Source organism: Phascolarctos cinereus, unplaced genomic scaffold (assembly GCF_003287225.1).
Source record: "Phascolarctos cinereus isolate Bilbo 61053 unplaced genomic scaffold, phaCin_HiC Scaffold_4;HRSCAF=312, whole genome shotgun sequence".
Classification (NCBI taxonomy): domain Eukaryota; kingdom Metazoa; phylum Chordata; class Mammalia; order Diprotodontia; family Phascolarctidae; genus Phascolarctos; species Phascolarctos cinereus.
The window spans coordinates 656,417,628-656,439,795 of record NW_027555847.1 but is presented as its reverse complement, the minus strand read 5'-3'; the positions used below and the strand labels follow the sequence as shown (position 1 = coordinate 656,439,795).

At 39.2% G+C, this 22,168-nt stretch overlaps 1 protein-coding gene across 4 annotated transcripts; it reads right to left on the bottom strand.

The window, feature by feature from the left end:
• Positions 1-1,577: 1,577 nt before the first annotated feature.
• On the bottom strand, positions 1,578-22,160 carry LOC110214108 (uncharacterized). 4 transcript variants are annotated; one of them, XM_020994809.2, is made up of 6 exons: positions 21,989-22,160; positions 20,343-20,466; positions 10,970-11,046; positions 9,504-9,630; positions 7,592-7,705; positions 1,578-3,931 (listed from the first exon to the last, which is right to left on the bottom strand). In XM_020994809.2, exons 3-6 carry the CDS (start codon positions 11,003-11,005, stop codon positions 2,319-2,321), a joined length of 1,890 nt encoding a protein of 629 aa, XP_020850468.1. In that variant the 5' UTR covers positions 11,006-11,046; positions 20,343-20,466; positions 21,989-22,160; the 3' UTR covers positions 1,578-2,318. The 4 variants fall into 4 exon arrangements, with proteins under 4 accessions (XP_020850468.1, XP_020850471.1, XP_020850470.1 ...); XM_020994812.2 differs by lacking the exon at positions 21,989-22,160 and adding an exon at positions 18,754-18,920 and having other exon boundaries at positions 20,343-20,774; XM_020994811.2 differs by lacking the exon at positions 20,343-20,466.
• Between the last annotated feature and the right edge of the window lie 8 nt (positions 22,161-22,168).

The window sequence follows — 22,168 nt, the reverse complement described above, 5'->3', positions numbered from 1 at the left end:
GAGCTTGTAGTGAATTGCATGCTCAAATATGTGTCAACAGTGTGACAAGGCATATAGAAAAACTAGATTTTAGATTACAACCCAGAACATAATCTCCCTAGCTAAGTCACTCTGTGTTGTGTTCAGGTCTGGGCACCACATTTAGGAAGGGCATTGATAAGCTAGAGCACAAACAGAAGAAAGGCAGCTAGGATGGTGAGGATACCATATGAGGATCTATTCAACTAACTAGAGATGGTGATCTTGGAAAAGTGAAGACTTGTTAAGGGACATAATGGTTTTCTTCAAGAATTTGAAGGGTTGGTGTTTGGAGGAAAGATTAAATGTATTCTGCTTGGCCCCAGGGAACAGAATTAGGACCAATGTGTGAGTTAGAAATATTTTAGTTCAACAAAAGGCAAAACCTCCAAACTTCCTTGGAGAAGTTCACAGCCTCTGGAGATCTTCAAGTAAAAGGTAACTGAACATTTGATATTTTTTTAGGGATTGCTGTTTTAGATAAAGGACTAGAATAGTTGACCTGTGAAGTTTCTAATGTATCCATTATATCTCTTCACCCTCAGTCTGAAAGATGATGCCTCATGAATGAACACTGAATACATACTAATTTTATTAACAGAGCTCCCATTTAAGTAGTTTTGACTGCAAACCCATTTACTACTCTTTCTACTATTCCACATTGCTTCTCAATCAATAAAGTGGTAAAATATACAAGGGTAGATAAAACGATAAACATCTTCAAAAGGTCTGGAAAAATGTGTAAGGAGTTAACACCATCCTGTCCTATATGAAAAGCTGTAAATTTGATAAATACTTGATTTAGTTAGGAGTATCCTTAGACATTGCTAACAAATCTTTAAAGTGCTCAAAATGAGGTGAGACAAAAAAGAAGCAAAAATGCTTATGGAGGCTAAAACCATAAACAGGTTACACACACAAAGTTGTGCCAAAATGCTTAATAGGTTTAGGTGAATTGATCATTAGGCAAACTGGCATTAGGCTAATTAGTTTTAGGCAAAATGGCTTCAGGTACATTGATCTGATAGGCTGAGGTAAGACTTGGGAGGGAACATACGGTAACATAGAAGAGAATATGGTTTTAGGCAAATTCATTATTAGGCTACTTGGCTTTAGGCAAATTGATCAGCTTTCCTAACCACTCAGTTGTTGATGAGTGGGAACAGAAGACAGAATCTCAGGAGGAAAAAAAGAAAACAGCCTAAATATCTCCTATTACTGAACTAAATCATAGGACACTGTTTTTCTACCTTTCTAGTACTTCAAATGCCTCATGGAATGAAAGAAGAGATCCTAGCGCTAAGGAGAGGGAGGAAGACACTGAATTTCCTTTCTGAATGTCTTTTTCTGGCAGCTGAGAGAAGCTCTTGGCCTACAACAATAAATGAGGCTCACAAAGGCGCAGAACTGGGAAGGTCATCTGATACAAAGTTAAGTAACTGTGACATGCATTGTCACTACTACTAATACCTTCAAATACAAACTGCCAAAGCAGTTAAATGAACTTCATCTAATACAACAGAATAACACACACAAACAAAAAATTAAACAGAATAAACTGCTGTCATCATGATGTTATTGAAAAGTGTCACATCTTTCTCCCTGTGGCCATGTACAAGGATAAAAGATAAAGAACTACCAAAGGAGGAAAGCTACCTAACTGAAGCCTAGAAATTGGTTAACAAATGTCCTCTAAAATACTGTGTTTAGTTAGATATAGTGTTTCTCTAAAGTCACCTAATTTACCTTAGTTAATCAAGACTTTTCAAAATATAAAACAATGTTGAAATTCATGCGGAAAAAATGTGAGAAACTTTCATGAATATGAAGCCTGTAGTTCAAATTCATCTGTCAGCCAGCACCATACAATCACTGAGTGGGAGAAAACATCAATCACACATGACACATGTAGTGTTTGAGGAGGTAAAAATACCCTCTTACAAGAGCCAAGATTACCAGGACATGAAACTCTAAGTTCAGTTTATGTGGCAGACACCATCCAGTTGCAGCATACTTAAATCACATAGGCAGTATTTTGAGAAGCAAAAGGACCTCTATAAGAGCTTAATTTGCAAAGTGAACATTATTACTAAAAGTACATCACAGAGTTTTCTTCTCCAGAAAACTTTTCTAATGGTGAATAAGACTGAAGTGCTGGATAAAGACTTGATCACAATCATTATTATTATAAAAGTTTTGTGGTTCTTTTACAACCATGCGGTGTGTCGCCAATGTGACATTTTTGATGCCAAGTAATGGAAGAATGCATACCGAAGGCTCTCCCCCAAAGGTGTCTTCCTTCACAAGGTATCTCCAGAGTGAATCCTCTGGTGTCTAATGAGGTAAGACTTCAAAATGAAAGTTTTCTCACATTTTATGCATTCATAAGGTTTCTCTCCAGAGTGGATTCTCTGATGCTGAATAAGGTTTGAAGATGCACTAAAAGTTTTTCCACACTGATTACACTCATAAGGTTTTTCTCCAGTGTGAATTCTCTGGTGTGTGATGAGGCTTGAGCTCTGGCTGAAAGCTTTCCCACATTCATTACATACATAAGGTTTTTCTCCAGTGTGAATTCTCTGGTGGTGAATAAGGGACGTCCGGTCACTACAGGCTTTCCCACATTCATTACACTGATATGGTTTCTCTCCAGTGTGAATTCTCTGGTGTCTAAAAAGGCAAGATTTTAGAATGAAGGCCTTTCCACATTCATTACACTCATAGGGCTTTTCCCCTGTATGAATTTTCTGATGTTTAATAAGGATTGAACTCTGGCTGAAGCATTTTCCACATTCATTACACAGATAAGGTTTCTCTCCAGTGTGAATTCTCTGATGATGAATAAGGGATGTTCGATCACTACAGGCTTTTCCACATTCATTACACTGGTAGGGTTTCTCACCAGTGTGAAATCGCTTATGCTGGATAAGGTTTCCTTCCTGGCTGAAGGCTTTCCCACATTCAGTACACTCATAGGGTTTCTCGCCAGTGTGAAGTCTTTGATGAAGAATAAAGGCAGTGCTTCGAGTGAAGGCTTTCCCACATTCAGTACACTCAAATGGTTTCTCACCTGTGTGAAGTCTCTGATGTCGAATAAGGTTTCCCTTCAAACTGAAGGCACTTCCACATTCATTACACTCAAATGGTCTCTCTCCAGTGTGAAGTCTCTGGTGTCGAATAAGGTTTCCTTTCAAGCTAAAGGCTTTCCCACATTCTGTACACTGATAAGGTTTCTCTAAAGTGGGGATTTTATGGTTTTGAATAAGGGATAACTGTGTGTTAAAGGTATTTCCACATTCATTAAATTCATAAGGTTTTTCCCCATTAAGCACTTTCTCCTTCTTGATAAGGATTGATGACTGGTTGAAAGTTTCTTCATTGGCATCACACTCACCAGGTTCCTCTCTGGTATGAATTCTCTGAAGTTCAATGAGGTTTGAATTCTGAGTAAACGCTTTCCAATATACTTTAGCTTTAGAGGGCTTTTCTTCTGTTTGTTCTTTCTGATATGTAATTAATTCTGAATTTTGTTCAAATATTTGGCCCATTTCATCACATTGCTGGGGTCTCCATTCTGAAGAAACTTTTTGATACCTTACAGGGGTCATGCTCAAACTGAGATTTTTCCCAAATTCACTCCATTCCTGACCTCTTTCCAATATGAGAGGTTTTTGATGGACCACTGGCACTGGCCTGAAGCCTCTCTTCTGGGAAAGGCATGTCCTTAGGTTCCTCCCTGCAGGAGATCTCCACACATCCTTTAACCTGTCCTCATTTTCAACAGCTTCTCCAAATGTGGGTGCTTGAGGCAAAAGTCCTCTGAGTCTGTGCAATATCAGACTTTGGCACTTCAGCTCATCAGAAATTTCTTGTTTTGGAGACAAATCCTCACTCTCAGTCTGGGTTTCACAATCTGAAACAGTGAAAACAAAACATAAACATTATCTGCTTTATTCTGAGACTAAGGACATTTTGGGGGCATAGATAAGACAATTACATAACAATCTTCTAGAGGGACATGCTACTGACAAATCTCAAGCTAGCTTCACAGAATGGAGAGGTATAATTAGAGATGTATAAATAAGACCATCCAGGGGCTGGTTTATCCTAGATATTTTGTGAACAAGATACTCTCATCACAGTGTTTTAACATAAATACACCTACCTGACACTCAACAAATGCATATTAATTGAACTGAACTGAAGATTTACTAAAGACATGAAGCTAAAAGAGTAAAGAAAAACAAACTTCAGACAGGGACAGGTCTAGAACTATAGTCAAGACCATATGATAGCTAGAGAGGTATATGTATATCTGTGCTAAGAGTAACTCATTTGGGAATGTCCAAAAGGCAACTGAGGAATTAGGCTTCCATAGTTTGAGAGGCTGACAATGACCATGGAATTTTCCCATGCTCCCCCTGACCTTGCTTCTATCAGTCATCCTCATCCTCTACTCACAGGAACAAATCACAGAAATCTGCCTGGTAATAGGATACATCAATCTAGAACAAGCAGAGCTTAGGAGGCCATGAGGGGAGAGTAGAAGAAATGACATCAAATTTAAATTTGCCTCCTTGTAATTTCTACCCATTGCTCCTGCTTCTTCCTTCTGGGGTCAAACAGAACCAGTCTAATCTCTTCTCTACTCAAAAGCCCTTTAGATACTTGAAGATAGCTATCATGTCCCCCTTAAGTCTTCTCTTTTCTAGGCTAAACATCCCCAGTTACTTCAGCTGATCTACATATTCGGTGGACTCATGGCCTCTCCGATCATCATTGTCTTAGTTCTCACAATCTGTAACTTTCACCCCACCTAAGCTACCTACAGGGGGCAGTCACATCTCAGACCTCAAAATCTCCCCAAATTGTGTCATTTCCATGACCCTGAACTCTGAAACTTTCCTCTCTTTATCATAATCTTCATCATTCCATCCCCTCTTGTCTCATTCTTCTAAAACCTGTTCTTTGTTTTCATTGTGACTTGAGGTCCCTCTAGCTCTTTCTGTTCTACCAGTCCATCACCCCTACTCAGGCCTTATTTCTTTCATTCTCAGTCTTCACCCCGTAAGTTAATTAGTTCCACTATGTATTCTCATCTAAGTTTAATATTCTTGTCTTGCCCTTCACATCATGCTAATCCTCAACTCTGAGCCACTTCCAACAGCTGCTTTTTCTGCTTTTACTCTTGAGCTGTTGCATGCTGCTGAATGATGTCATGAAAACATGCTGACTGGGTCCCACCACAGACTGATGTTATTTAATCTCAACTGCTCTTCTCTGATACATGGCAATCTTTATATTTTTCCTTGATCGAATCTCTATTATGTTACCCAAAGCAGGTGTTTGAAACCTTTTCCTTTCTTAAGTCTACAGTACTACCTCCTGAACCTCCTCCTCTCAACAGATGACTCTGCATACTACTTTACTGATAAAAATGAAGGCCATTCACAGTATGAGATCCCTTCTTTTCCCTTACTCCATCTTTACCTCACCTCCAATGCACAATATCTAAGGAAGAAGTGGAATGTTTCCTTATATTGGCTAACTTCCTCCAACTTATATCCTTGATCCCAATTACTCCTGTCTTCTTCAGGAGCTTGCCCCATCAATCACTCCCTTACTTTCATCTTCAATTTCTCCCTCACTCCTTTGCCCACAAATATAATGAGCTCTCCCATTCTTATTAAAAACAAAAAGAAATTCTTCACATACCATCGCTCTCAAGTTAATCATCTTATGTTTTATAACCCTTTCACTGCCAAATATATAATGTTGTCTATACTCACTGCCTCCACTTTCACTGTCTGTTTGTTTCTTAAGCCCTTTCAATATGGCCACTGACCATACCACTAAAATTACTCTTTAAAAGTTACCAATGATTCTTTGTTCTTTAAAATATTGATGATTTTTGTTCTTATATCACAACCCTGCAAGACTTCTCTTGTAACAAAGATTAAAAAAAGGGGGGGAAGAACAACTTAATAAAACCAACCAATATGTCAACTTTAATTAAAGTTATATGCAATATTCTACTGCCTCTGCAATGAAGGGAGAGAGGTGCATTTATTACTCTTTTCTGGGGTTAAATTTAATTAATCAATGGTGTTAACTTCTCAGATCATAGAATTTGCAGGTTTGAAAGGACCTTAGAAACCATCTAGTCCAGACCATCCCCAAACAAGAATTCCTTCTACAACATTCCCAACAAATTATCATCCAAACCTCTGCTTGAAAACCTCCTGTGAGGATCAACCACATACCTTCTGGGGTAGCCCATTACACTTTTAGATAGCTCTACTCATTAGAAAGATTTCTCACACCAAGCCTCAGTGTGTCTCTTTACAACTTCCATACATTATTCCTAGTACTGTTCTCTGGGATTAAACAAAACAAGTCTAATTTCTTCTATATAACCCCTTCAAATACTTGAAGACTATCACCTCTCCACTAAGTCTTCTCTCTCTCTCTTTTTTTTTTTGCTAGGCAATGGGGTTAAGTGACTTGCCCAAGGTCACACAGCTAGTAAATGTTATGTGTCTGAGGCCGGATTTGAACTCAGGTCCTCCTGAATCCAGGGTTGGTGCTCTATCCACTGTGCCACCTAGCTGCCCCCAAGTCTTCTCTTTTCCAAGAAAAATATCTCCTAGTTCCTTCAACTGATCCTCAAAGGGCATATCTCTAGTCTTCTCTTCATTCTAGTCACTCTTTTCAAAGAGGACATACTCCAGTTTGTCTGTGTCCTTCCTAAAATGTGGTGTCTACGACTGAACACAATATTACAGAAGTAGTCTGACTACTGTAGAGAGTATGGCAGGACTATTTATGTCCCTTATCTACTGCCTATGGTTTCTGAAACTGTTGACAAATCATCCCCTTTCCTTCTGTATACCATTTCCTCCCTCAGTTTCTGTGATACCATTCTCTCTTGTATTTCCTAATACTTTCTCAGCATCTTTGTTGGATCTTCATTAATTTCTTTAAAATGAATATCAAAGGATTAATTTGTTCTCGTTTGTTCTCTCTCTGTCTTTCTTTCTCTCTCTCTCTCCCCACCTCCTTCTTTCCCCTCTTACATTCCTAATAGGTTCAATTATCTCTATGCAGATGACTCTTAACTCTACATACAGTTTTAATACTTCAGGCCTACATCACCAATTGTGCAAGTTCTTTTCTTGTAGCTGCTAGCCACAGCCACATAGGCTCAAAGAACTTAGACAAATCCATGACCCTAGAAGGTCATGAGGAGAAGAGGGTCATGGAATAAGTCAATGATTCTGTCAAACTTTTTCTGCCTGGGATGACATAGCAAGTAAAGGGATCCCCAAAAGTATGAGATTATCTTAGAAGTGTAAATGAGCAGGGATTAGATGACAGTCCTGTTGTAGATTTTACACACACAAAGCATGCTTTCTATTGTGCAGGAATTTATGGACTACATCTTTTTGCCAAGGCAATCTGCCATTTTATGTTCTGTATATCCAATAACTATGTACAGTATGTTGTTGAGCATATAGAAGACATGCAGTAAATATGTGTTCAGTGACTGAATGAAGGAAAGGTTCTCACTCACCTAAGCAGTCACCTCTTAGAACTTTTTTCTCTTCAGCTCCTTGTGTGTCCAGGACCCATGGCTCTTCCCCTCGTTCCAGTTGAGATATCACATCAGGTTTAGTTACTTGAAATCCTGCTCATGGAGAAGGAAACTGGACCTGGTGGATTGTCCCGCATACACAGACCTTTCCCAAATTCATTCTCAGCCTCTGGGTATACAGAGGCTAGCTAAGATGTCAAAGGCAGTGTATGTAGAGATTATGACAAAGACCTGAGCACCCTCTGGAAGTATCTTAAGAATCTGTCCCTCTGAGAGTTCATGGGGCATAAGTATATTGCTGATGTGAGCACAAAAGAACAATTAACTTATGTGTCCTGTACACACTAGCTGGGCAGGAAATTTACACCTCTGGGATGTCCACATTAGACTCTGGTAAGCGTCCTGGGCCAAGGGCAGGGTAGAATTTCTTACAAGAAGTTTAGAGAAGGGAGAAGGTGCAGATTAAGGAAAAGCTCAAGGAAACTACCCACTTCTACTGTATCCATCAGGCATGTTTCTTGGTACGAGGAACAAAAGTAATACATCTCTCAGCCTGGACTAGAAACTCAAATGAATTCTCTAGACTGTTAAATATTTAATGGGGTATATTTTGTTTCAAAACAGATAATACTAAGTTTACTATAATTAAGGGTTTTCATTTGAAAATTTTTGGCAATCATTTATAAAAATTATTAAATGTATAGGGTGGTTTAAAGATATAACTTCAATATTTTAATATGAGGCAACTATCAGGTATTTTCTGTATGTCTGAAACTCCAGAATGTGGTTAGTTTTAATTTATAAGTAAAGGATAAATGAAATGTAACTATTAGGGAAACATGAGAAATTAATAGTATTTAAGCCCTAAGATGTGGTTAGTGAAATTTTTCTATTTGAGACAAAAACTCTTGGGACTATAGTTTACTATTGTTTTGAGTTTTGACTACAGGGATGGTTGTCTGAACTGTCATGAAGCCAATAGCAGAAAATGGCATAAGCTGCAATTTAGCTGTCTGTCCCTGGGAAAAGTTGAGGGCATGACCTTGGTATGGCCTAAGGTAGGATCCTATTGACTTAGCTGTCCCATTGTACTATTTCCTTTCTGAACAGGAAATTTCTTCATCTGATTAATCCTGATCCTGACCTTTGATATGCTGTGACTGCATGAATGGCTGTCAGATATGACTGATGCCTGGAATCAAACAGAGCTAAGCAAATTCCACCCCCCACTCCTCCTTTTATGGTATATGTCAGGTTAATCTGTGCTCTTGAAGGGACCAATCCTGACACTGTTCTAACTATATCCCTCCTTTTCCTTTCATAGCAAATTTCTATAATCTGGGCAAGTGAGCAGTAGAAGTTTTGTAATTACAATATTAAATCTACTAATTAATAGATTGATGCTGGAACATCTCTGAATTGTGAAGTATGAAAGTATGAAAAATCTTATAATTTTAATCTGTATTTGTGGTCAAATTGTAATATAGGGATGACATCTTCTTAAAGGGGGAAATTAGACAAAAGTAATAAGACAAAGATGTAATGGAAAAGTTTCCTATTAATTGGAATAGTAAATTTTGAGAAAGTAACAAGATTAGACTGTTTTCTTTAAGAACTATATACATATGTATATGACTGGCTTCCAAATGTTTCTAGTATGGAAATTTAGATTTTGAGTACGTTTTAGTAATAAGGTCTCAAAATTAGAGTAAGAATTTTACATATAAAATTGTATTTGTAATTGTAAAGAAAGTGAAATTATTTCATTTTAAAGTATCTGATAATTTAAAAAGACAGAAGAATTAATTTTACAGTTAGAACCTCATAAATTTTTTTTTCAAGCTATTTTGATTTGTAGAAAAGCGAAATCTGAGTCCTAGGAAAGCCTTACCCAGTGAAACAATGTTGCCATAATTCTCCAGCATCACATCCCTGTAGAGACTCCTCTGATCAGGGCCCAAAAGATGCCACTCCTCCTGGGTGAGATTCACGGCTACATCCACGAATGTCACAAGGGCCTGAAATAAGAGATTCCTGCTGCAGCCCAAGACAGGCTTCCAAGGTTTAGCACTAATAAGAGGAGAAGAACCTTAAGCAAGAGGAACATCTGATGGCATGTAGGTTCAGTAGCAGTGTGTATGTGATTATGAAAGTATGATGAGAAAGGACTATTGAAACAGTACAGGCAGTGGCAAAGAATTGGAAATTGAGGGGATGCCCATCAACTGGGAAACAGCTGAACAAGTTGTGGTATATGATTGTGTTGCAATACTATTGTACTATGAGAAATGACGAGTAGGATGCTCTCAGAAAAACCTGAGGGCCAGTTAGGTGGCGCAGTGGATAGAGCACCAGCCCTGAAGTCAGGAGGGCCTGAGTTCAAATCCGGCCTCAGACCAAACACTTGACACTGACTAGCTGTGTGACTCTGGGCAAGTCACTTAACCCCAATTACCTAAAAATTAAAAAAAAAAAAAAGAAAAACCTGGAAAGACTTACATGAACTAATGCAAAGTGAATCAAGCAGAACCAGGAGAACATTGTACATAGCAATGGCAATATTGTACAGTGATCAACTGTGAATGATTTGATTTTCTTAGCAATACAATGATCCAACATAATTCTGAGGAATTATGAGGAAAAGAACTTTTTTTAACTTTGTTTTTCTTGTGCTTTTTTTTGGTTTGTTTTTTCTTTCACAACATGGCTAATATAGAAATATGTTTTGCATGACTACACATGTATAACCTATATTAAATTACTTGCTTTCTCAAGAAAGAAGGAAGGGGAGGAAGAAAGGAGGGAGAGAATTTGGAACTCAATTTAAAAACTGATGTTAATGACTGATGTGGAAATATGTTTAACGATTGTATATAACCTATATCAGACTGCTTGCCATCTTGAGGGGGGAGGAAGGAAAATTTGGAACTCAAAATCTTATAAAAAATGAATGTTAAAAAGTATCTTTATGTGTAATTGGGAAAAAATAAAATACTATTAAAAAACCAATGTTAAAAATTGTCTTTACATGTTATTGGAAAAAAGTATTAAAAAAAGTAGTACAAGCAGGCAGTGATAAGGTATGTGTATGTGCTTCTGCATGTGTGCTGATTATATGCAATGGTACACACATGTATAGTTGAATAAGTGTCTACATACATGTTACTTATGGAAAGAAGGGTGATATAATATGAATAAATATTTGCTTGAATGTATATTAATCATAGGGAAGTATATGTGAAACCCTGACTAAAAGTGGTGTTTGCATGTATGTTAATTATAGGGACAGGGGAACTCCCTTGCTCAGATGAGGTCTGAGATGCAGCAGTGATGGGTTGCTGGAGGGAGAGAGCTTACCTTTGGCTCAGCTGGTATGAACTTGGATGCCATCATCTGACCTCAGCTCTCCTCTAGGTGTTCAGCAGGAACTATTACTGAAGGGAAAAGAGGAGAGAGGTAGAGAGGAGTTCTGTTTTACAATTCGCCAGTCCTCCCCTCAAGAGTTTACAGGGTGACTTATTGACTTGACGGTTGTCAGTTTTAACTATGCATTCTAATTATGATAGACTATGCACCAATTCTGAGTCTGACATACCACACATGCCTACTGTGGGTCTGCCTAATTGTAAACACCCTGAATTGTGTCTTAAGATACAGAGTTAGGGGGAATACAAGGAATGTCTGGAGGAAAATAAGTATACTAGTGTGGTGAGAGTGAGAAGGTCAAGTGCATTTTGGACCTCTTCTACATGGGAGGCCCTTTAATAAGTACTGATTTGATCTCCTACATTTATCTCATCTCATCTCATCCCTCTGCCACCACCCTAGTACAGGCCTTCATTATCAGTTGCCCCTAGACTATTACAATGACTTACTAACAGATCCTTTCAGGTCCAATCAATCCTTTGTAATACTGCTAGAATAATCTTACTTATGTATAGACTTGGACATATCACTCCTCTGCTCAAAAATCTTTAGTGGCTCCCTACTGCTTGCCAAATAAAGTTCAAATTCCTTTGCAAGGCAGTCAAGGCTCTACATAATTTGATGCCACTCTATCTTTCCAGCCTTCTTATATTACACTGTTTCACATATCTTATGGTCTAGTCAAACTGGAGTGCTCTCTGTCTACCTTGAATATGCATTCTTTCTCCAGGCTGGGGTCCTGAATATCCTGCCCTTCACATATGATAAAGTTAAGTTGGCCATGGAATGTCATGTGAAGGACAGCACAACCCTCCCCTTCCCAACATCTCTACTACTGTTCAGAGCACCACCACCCAATGCCCCAGGCTCACAACCCAAGTGTCATGCCCAACTCCTGACTACGTTTCACTCCTGCTCCCCACATGCAAGCAGCTGTCAAGGCCTGTCAATTTCACCTTTGCAGCATCTTTCAAATATGCTTCCTTCTCTCTTCTGACACGGCCACCCCTCTAGTACAGGCCCTCATCACCTCATACTTGGACCATTGCAATAGCTTGCTGGGCAGCGAGGTGGCATAGTAGATAGAATACTGCACTTGGAGACAAGAATTCTCTCCTTGAGTTCAAATCTAGCTTCAAGACACTTACTAGCTGTGTGACCCTGGGCAAGTCACTTAACCCTGTTTGCCTCAGTTTCCTCATCTGTGGAAAGGAAAATGGCAAACCACTGCAGTACCTTTGCCAAGAAAACTCCAAATGGGGTCACAGAGAGTCAGACACAACTGAAAAACAACTGAACACAACAGTCTGCTGGTGGGTTGGCCTGCCTCAAGTCTCTTTCCTTTCCAATCCCTCCTCCATTCAGCTACTAAAGTGATTTTCATAAAGTATAGGTTTGACTTGGACTCAATAAATTCCAGTGGCTCCCTTTCACTTACAAGATCCTCTACATAAAATCTTTTGTCTAGAGTTCAGAGCCCTTTGTAATTTAGGCTCCAAATCCATCTTGCCCTTTCCAGTCTTCTCACACCCTATATAACTCCTCTCCATCCATACTCTTCAATCCAGTGACACTGGCTTCCTTGCCGTTCCTCAACAAGACTCCAGACTCCAGGACACAGGCCAATTCTCATGCCTAGAATGCTCTCCCTCCTCACCTTTACCTCCTGGCTTCCTTCAAGCCCTAACTAAAATACCTATAGCACACTTTCTCTCTCATTAGATTGCAAACTCTTAAAGGGAAGGGAATATCTTTTGCCTTTCTTTGTATCCCAGCATTTAGCACAGTGCCTGGCATATATAAATACTTACTGACTGACTGGCTGAATTGTAGAATTTGTGGAAAGGAATAAGGTGTTGGGTAGAAAGGGGCCAGGTTGCAAAGGTCTTTAAATGCTAGATGATTTTATATTTGATCCTGGAAGTAAAAGGGAGTCACTGGAGTTTATTAAATGGAAGTAGGGGTGGCTTGTGTGTGTGACCTGTTCAGACCTGAGCATCAGGAAAACTACTTTGGCAGCTGAGCGAAAAACAGACTAGATTGGGAAGAGACCAACCAGAAAGCATTTGCCATAGTCCAAGTGAGAGGTGAAGAGATTCCAAACTAGAGCAGTGGCTATATGAATGAAGAGGATAAATGTGTGAGAAATGATACAAAGGTAAAGATGACAAAATTTGGCACATACAGACTGGATATATAGGGTAAGTATAAGTGAGAAGTTGAAGATAACACCAAGGTAGTGAGTCTGGATGACTGGAAGGATGGTAATACCATCAACAGTAATAAGAAAGTTGGTAAGAGGGCAAGTTTTGGGGAAAAGATACTATGCTCTGTTTTGGACACGCTCAGCATGAGATGCCTATAGGACATCTGAGATGTTCAAAAGATAGATGGTAGCAGATAGGAACTCAGGAGAGAGATTAGGGTTGGAATTAGGAATCATTTTTATAAATATAGTAATTGAACCTACAATAGCTGATAAAACCATTAAGCATGAATAGTATAAAGAAAAAAGACAAGACCCAGGATAGAGTTCTGAGGGACAAAATTAGTGGGCATAAAATGGATACAGAGTTATCAAAAAGACTCAAAGAGAGTGAGTGGTCATGAGGCTATTTAACATTATAGCCATTCAGCATTAAAGATCTGTGTCTGTGTACTACTTTGGATGCATCCCACAAATTTTGAAATGTAGTATCTGTGTTATCATTTGTTAATGATTTGAGGTAACTCACTACTGTTTCTTTAATTACCTATTTGATTATTTAATACTATTCAGCTTTCATGTGGGTCTATACCTTTTTATGAATTTTTTTTATTTGCTTTTTGGTAAGGCAATCAGGGTTAAGTGACTTGCCCAGGGTCACACAGCTAGTAAGTGTCAAATGTCTGAGGCCAGATTTGAACTCAAGTCCTCCTGACTCCAAGACCAGAGCTCTATCCACTGTGCCACCTAGGGTCTTTACCTTTTTATTTTTATTTCCTACTAACCTATCTAAATCTGTTATTTTTCTCTAATTACCTGTTTTCCCATGTGGACCAGCAAACAATCAATTTCTGGGTGATTTACACGGACATTAGAAAAGACAGTTGTTTTTTCCTTTTGAGTTTTTTTCAATTAGAGATATCCTGAGGCAGTGAATAATCTACTGGACATGGAGTTCAAGACTGGGTTCAACTTCTGCTACCGATATAAACTAGCTGCGTGACCTTAGGGTCAGGGTAGATACGTTACAAATCAGAAGTTCTCACCTGGGAAATACAATCTAAAGAGGAAATCACAGATCCATTGATTCACTTATATCATACTATTAATTAATATTAAGTTTGCAGTAACCTAAAGTCTACAGATCTTTTCCAGTCAAATTATTGTCTAGTCACACCTACCTGATCTTATATTTATGAAGGAAGTTTCTGAATCCAAGTATAAGACTTTATGTTTACCTTGATTAAAGTCCATCTAAGAACCAGGCCTACTTTCTAGCATTTCCAGCTCTTTTTGGATCCTGTCATCCAATATGTTAATTAAATCTCCAAGTTTTGTAAAATTTTGCAAATCTGAGAAGTAGTGCCATTTATGCTTTTATTCAAGTCACTGAGGAAAAACGTTAAATATTAGGGGCCAAGCTCAGAACTTGGGACTCTCCACTGAGAGCTCTTTCCCAGATGATACTGAATAACTGTTAATAATTACCTTTGGGATTTAGTTATAGGTCTAAATCCATCTATTATTGTCCAGTGAAATTTCTCTATCTTTCCCACAAAACAGTCCCAAACTTTTTGTCAAAAAAATTATAGTAAACTATATCTTCCCTCTTGCATACTTCCCCATTACTGCCCAGGGAACTGCCATCCTCCAAGTCACCCAGTCTCTCAACCTAGGTGTCCTCCTTGACTCCCCACTCTCTCGCCACTGACATACAATCTGTTGCCAAGAACTGTCAATTTTACCTTTGCAGCATCTCTCAAATAAACCTTCTTTTCCCCTATGACACTGGCACCACCTTACTACAAGCCCTCATCATCTCATGCCTAGACTACTGTGATAACCTACTGGCTGATCTGCCTGCCCCAAGTCTCTCCTCATTCCAGTCCATCCTTCATTTGGCTGTCAAAGTGGTCTTCCTAAAGAGCAGGTATGATCATAAGACTATTCAACAAACTTCAGAGGCTCCTTATTACTTCCAGGATCAAATATAAAACCATCTGTTGGTGTTTAAAAGACCTTCAGAACCAGGCCCCTTCCTTTCTAGTTGTCTTATACCTGACTCCCCTCCACAGTGATACTGACCTTCTTGCTGTTTCTCCCACAAGACACGCCATCTCCTAACTCTGTCTTTTCATTGGCTGAAACTTTGTTTAACATGCTGTCCCCTGCTTCACCAAGTTTCAGCTAAGATCTCACTTTCTGCAGTCTTTTCCAGTCTCCTTTAATGCTCACATTTTCTGAGCTTATCTCCAGTTTATCCTGTACACATCTTGTTTGTACACAGTTGTTTGCATGTTGTCTCCTCTTTTAGATTGTGAGTTCCTGAGGACAGAGACTTTTACCCTTCTTTATACCCCCACTGCTGAGCACAGTGCCTAGCACATGGTATGCTTGTTGACTTGATTTGTATCATTGCCCTGATCTACTAGTTTTCTTCTGTGAGAAAATGAAATGAAATTAGCTATTCTTGATGGAGGATGCTTCCTTTACTTGATATTTACTAGCCATCCTTGTTAATAACTCATTCCAGGATTTTGTCAAGAAATTGAAAAGATGCTTATGGGTTTACAGTTTGCAGATTCTATATGTTTCAGCTTTAAAATTAAAAAAAAAATCAGGGCAAAATCTGTCCTTTATTGGTTCAGCACCTCTCCTGTTCTCCACTATCTATCTATCACATCACTGACAGTAGTTCTGTTACCTCATCTACCAATTCTGTTTAGTATTTGGAATATAGTTTGTCTGGTCCTGGTGACCTGAAACTCAAGTGCAAATAACTATTCTCTTCCTACTTATCTTGGATTTCAAATCCCTATTATCCATGCTATTCTGATTTTTTCAGTTTATACAAATCATTCTTCTTGGCAGAGAAAACAGAATTAATCATGAGCTAGTTCTCTCTATCATCAGTTACCTTTCTATCCATTGTGAACAACAGTTCTATTACTTCTGCAATTCTCTTTGCTCCCCTACATAATAGAGCTCAAAACAAAACATAAAACAAAAAAGTGCTTTTGTTGTTCTTAGTATCACATGCTAGCCTTGGCAAATTCTAAGAGTCTGATTTCCTAACTCAATTTTTATAGGATCATGCCAGGTGCTTATATTCATCCTTCATCATCTGGTCTTTTACTTTCTATACATGTCTTTAGAAAATTTAAATTAGTTTGTTATTGTTGTTGTTGTTGTTGTTTTAAGAGAAGGCTCATATGGGGGGAGGGGACATATATATATATATAGATGTGGAAACAGTAGACACCAAAAATAAAAGGAAAGTTAAAAAAATTAACAAAGCAAACCTAAGTTGCTTTAAGTTCCAGCCTACCCACTCTGGTTACGAGGATATTGGTGGAGGTGTAAGTTAACCCCTTACGTCCCATAATCCTGGCATGGTAGTGCAGACCTAGACAGCAGGGGCAACACTAGCTTCCCAGGAACACTGACTGAGGGCCCAGCTATCAGCTCCTGGAGCTCCAGGCAAGAGCTTTGTAGATCCTGAGACCTTGGAGAGTAGCCTTTCTACTTCTAGCCCGGGGCTATTAGCTGTTTTTATCCTCTGGACTGCTTTTGAGCAATTCTGAGAAATGTTTCTCCCACTGGGTATTCAAGTATAATTTTAGTGAAAAAGACTGTTTGTTTAAATGCCATCTCAGAGTGATCCATTGCTTCTGATGCAGAACACTGACTCTGACACAAAATCTTTTTGCATTTTCAGAATTTCCTTCTTGAGAGCTTCCCATGCCTCATGGGATGACTGTCCTAAATCTGCTGTCCCCAAATCTATCCTGCAGGTTAGCCTATTACCAGCTCGCTTTCTTCTTCTCTATTACAAATGGAATGGTTATTTCCTCCCAAAATTTCCATCATTTCTACCCCAATAACCAATTCCTTTTCATTGATAAGAATTGGGTCCAGAAACTAAATTCTTTGCATTGTTTCTTCCACCTTTTGAAGGATGAAATTATCACTTAGGCAAACCTTTAAGGAAGCCAGCTGCTCTGCTTTCCAAAAAGAGAGAACTCTAGCAAATGTTAGGATCATTGAAGCTCCATTACTGTACTGTATCTCTGCACCCCTACCCCCCATCACTACTCAATCCCTTTATGCCAAACTAGCTAGCTCTTTCCTGAGACTTATGAATTTCTTCTTTTTTGTCTTGGTAGTCTATAACATAGGATGGTGTTGCTTTTTCTGTCTCTCTATTGTCACTCGAATGCTCCCTGCCTGTTTCTCTCCTTTAGTTCTTGGATCTTGTTGGTATAAATGTATTTCCGGAATACACAAACTAACTTGGATTCTACCTCCCCTGCCCCTTGGCTTTTATCGATCCTGTTTCTTCTGAATAAAGTATACTCTTTTTCAAACCCATATTCTTGCCATAGGTCTCATCTGACAAATACAAATGAAAATGAAAGGCTAAATTTGCTTCCTTTCATTAGGATATCTAGTTCACCTTATCTGAGGAGGACCTGCAGAGGATCTCCACCTTTTTTGTGTCATAGATGCCTTTGGTAGGTCAGTCTGAAGAAGCCTACCTTTTCGGAATAATGTTTTTAAAATGCATAAAATAAAATACATAGGATTAAAAAGGAAACCAATTATACTGAAATGCAGTGATCAACATAGTGAAAAAACAAGTTCACCTATTTCAAGTTATAAACCCCTGATCTAGAGAAAAACAACCAGGATGGGCCTGATTGAGTCACATAAGGGTCTTGTGGCTGTACCATGTAAGGATTCATTGAAGGAAACTGGTGATGTTTAACCTGGAGAAGAAATGACTAAGAAGCTATCATATGATCCTAAATATTGAAAAGGCTGGATTCGATTTGTTCTGCTTAGCCCCTGAGTGCTGAACTAGGAGTCATGGCTAGGAGTTTCCAAGGGGCTGATTTAGGCTTGATGTCCTAACAAGTAAGAGCTCTCCAAAACGGAACAGGTAACTTCAGGAGTCTCAGTCTCTTCTTCATAAAGTGGAATCACATTACTTGTACTGCCTATCTCCTAAGGCTGTTGTGAGGAAAATCTGACTTTGTAAACCTTAGTGTACCTCAGAAATGAAAGACAGTAGAACTATGGTTATTTGGGTAATGAGGGAGCAGATAGAAGAGATAAAAAACTATGAAAGCTCTAGCCTTAAGCTCTGTTCACTTCCAAGACTAGCAATTAAGTGTTCAGGACAGGCAACTTTTTTGCAGTTATACAGATGAGTCAACATACAGGTCAGACCCATACATTTATTCTGGCAAAGTGTTCCATGAATTGACTTTAAAGTTGTCCAAGGTGGGACTTGAGCCCAGATCTCCCCAACTCTCAGTCCAGCCCTCTTTCTATTAAGCCTCTCACAACACTGATGGGAGAGTTCAATTATCCAGGTTCCTGCAGCAAAGCAGAGAAGTTAATCACTGCAAGCAACTGCAAGCAATGATTGCTTTAGTGATAATTTCATTCTTCAAAAAGTGAAAGAACTAATAAAGGGAAATTCTATTTGGGATCTGATTCTCACCAATGAGCAGGAACTAGATGTTGAGTTGAAAATGATATGAATGTTGGGGCAGCTAGGTGGCACAGAGCACTGGCCCTGGAGTCAGGAGGACCTCAGTTCAAATCCAGCCTCAGACACATGGTAGGATAGGATGTGTGATCCTGGGCAAGTCACTTAACCTTGATTGCCTTGCAAAAAAAAGAAAATAATAGGAATGTTGAGGAAAGTAACTTTTTCTCTTTTAGATGATATGTGAGTGAGGAAGCTGGGAACAGTCTGACATGAAACCTAGAATTTTAGGGAGGATAGAATCCAAAGAATTAAAAAAAAAAGTATGGGTAGGATTCTGTGGACTAAAATTTACCAGGGAAGTAAGCCTAGGAGGGATGGGAAGAGGATTTCAAGAATGAAATATTGAGGATACAAAGACACAAACAATTCTGATCAGAGGAAATGAATCAGCCTTTTAAAAAGATTGATGAGAATGCAAAAGAAACTCATCAACCAACATTTTTAAAAGACATGACCAGAAGATGGGAGTAAAGGCAGAGACAGGAGAAAAGTCAGTTAAGGACAGAATATTGGGGAACATGAAAATTAAGCAGTTGGTAAGAGGAAAGTAAAGAGCATTTATTAAGTCAACTACATAAAGGTTTGCCCTTCTTGTCTGAGCCTACTGGTAACTATGTGTCTTTTTTTAAATGAGTAGATGAGGCTTCCAAAGTATTTTAAAAGGGTATTCCCAAAGAATACCCTTTCTACCTTTTTTGTGCATATTTTCATCTGAGTGTCCCCTATACTCAGCTTGCCTTTGCTCTGGAAATAGGTACTAGCAACTGAGGATCCTTTGCTTTCCTCTCCCCACTCTCACCAGTCCAAAAGACTGAACTGGTATATATCTGGGGTGAACCTTAGGTATTCATATTCACAAAGAATTAAATTCACATTCAGGTGAGACAACAACCAAAATATCAGAGACTACACAGAAATGGTACCTTAAGTCTGAATGCAGAATGAAGCATACTTTTTTTAAAAAAAACTTTATTTTTCTTGGGTTTTTTTGGTCTATGTTTTCTTTCAAAACATGACTAATATAGAGATATATTTTGCATGATTACACATGTATCATCTATATCATATTGCTTGCTTTCTTAATAAGAGGGAAGTGGAAGGAGGGGGAGAATTAGGAAGTCAAAAATTTAAAAAACAAATGTTAAAATTTTTTATATGTAATTGGAAAAAAGAATAAATTACTTGGAAAAAAAATGAAATGGTACCTTAAAAAATGTGACACAGTGGAAGGAAATGGAACAAGATGAGAACCCTTAAGTCAACTGCACAGAAAGGGAAAAAATGTCAAAGGACCCCTGTTCTTCTGCTGAGGCAGGTAAGGAAGGGAAACTCAATCCAGTGAGGAAGTAGCTAAATAGAATCAGATGATTTGTTCTCAGTAGTCACATTCTTAATATCCAACTTCTTGGTGTTGAAAGGATCTAAATAGTTCTAAAACAATACAAAATAGCCTTTTATTTCATTTGAAAAGAGACCTGACAACGAGGTACACAGTACGTTTGTATGCAATGAATGAATGTAAGTTCTCTCTCACTCACCTGAGCAGTCACCTTCTCATGCCCTCTCCCTTCAGAAGCTTCCTTTGTGTCCACATTTCCAGGACCCACAGTTCTTCTCTTCACTATTACTGGGAGCTCACACCAGGTTGGAACATTTAAAATCCTGCTTGTGGGAAAGACAACAGGATCTCTGGTGGTTTGTCCTGGGTATTGAGAGCTTGGTCTAGCCCCTGGGTCTTCGGGGGACAGAGAGGATGAGAAGAGCATCATATTAGGAAGGCTGAGGGAAGTCCTGAGCATCCTTTGTTTGGGGCCTCAGGACTATATTCCTAGTATCCTTCAATAACTTTTCCTCCCTTAAAGTCCATGCAATCCGGACTTTATATTATTATGCTCTTTCCATCCTTGTGACCATCATCGCCACAGAGCTTGTAGCCAAGGTTCTGATTAAAATGGAATTGGGAAATAATTAACAAAATAAAAACAATATGACGTATTAATTTGTGGTTTTCTAAGTCAATATGTGGGCAGCAGGGACCTCTTTCTTTTTTGAATTTGATACCACTGCTCTACAGTTACTCTAGTTACTCTTCCAACTTCCTTATTGACTTTAAACTGGCTTATAGTATTCTTCTTTATTCTAATCTTAGTTTTTATCCCTGAAAACTTCAATATGCATATTAACAACTCCTCTAACACCATAAACACATAATTCCTTTACCTATGGGACTCTAAACTTCTTCTCCACCCTTATGCAGCCATATGCTGGCATAATTATACCCTAGAGAGATACCTCAGAACTGCACCTCTAAGACCTTAGACTTTGAAATTCTATTCTCAAGTCATAACCTCTAATTCTTCCATCTCTTCCTCTCTTACTTCTTTTAAAGTCTTCATCTCATTGTGATCTTTAGTCTCTTTACAATCTCTGTATCTCCTTCACTTCACTTAACTCCAAATCCAGGCTGGACTGCAGCCTCCCACCTCAATGATTCACTAGAATTCTCCACCCTAACCGAACCTTCACAGTTCTGAACCTAATCTCCAACTCTATGTAATTCCCATTATCCGATTTCACTTATTCAACAAGCATTTATGAAAAGCTTCCTATGCTACGGACAGTAGCTACAGACACCGTGATAGATGCAAATTTCTCTGTTCTTGCTCCAAGGGTACCAGAGACTACTGGAGGAAGTCACACAATTCCACTGATTCAGCTACTATACATTTACAGGTCATAATCTCAGCTGCGGTTTCATTGCTCCTCTGTAATCCTCCTATCTGAAATCTTTTCCTCTCTCAAGTACCCAAAACCCAACCTCAGCCCCGAGTCAGACAGATCAACGACCTCCAACTTCACACCAACTGCCCTCTTCTGCTTCTCGGCATCCTTACCCTTTCTTTCTCCTGTCTGGAGATGTCACTATTTCTGACCAGAGCTAATCCATCTACCTGTGCCCATCTCCAGGCAAGGATGCCCTGTTCGTATGCATCTTTACGGACTTCCTCACGGTGTGTTGAAAGGACAGCACTTGGTCAACGATAAAGTCGGGTGGGGGCTCCTATGAGTACAACGTAAAGGCCAGATTCGAGGAATGACACCTGGCATTCAAGGCCCTCCGATGTGGGGCCACCCTCTCTGTCCAGTCACTTTCCTTCACTAGGATAAGAGGAAGAGCGCTCACCTCTAACCTCACGCCCGGAGACTGGGGAAGAGGAGCGGACCCGAGAAGCGGCGGGGCTGGGGCTCAGACTCCGCTCCGACGCCCCGCAAACAAGGCATAAGGAGGGACCGGCCACTAACCGAACTCGTAGGGTCCGGACCCGGAAACCCCTCCCCACCGGTGAAGCCGGACCGCCCGGAC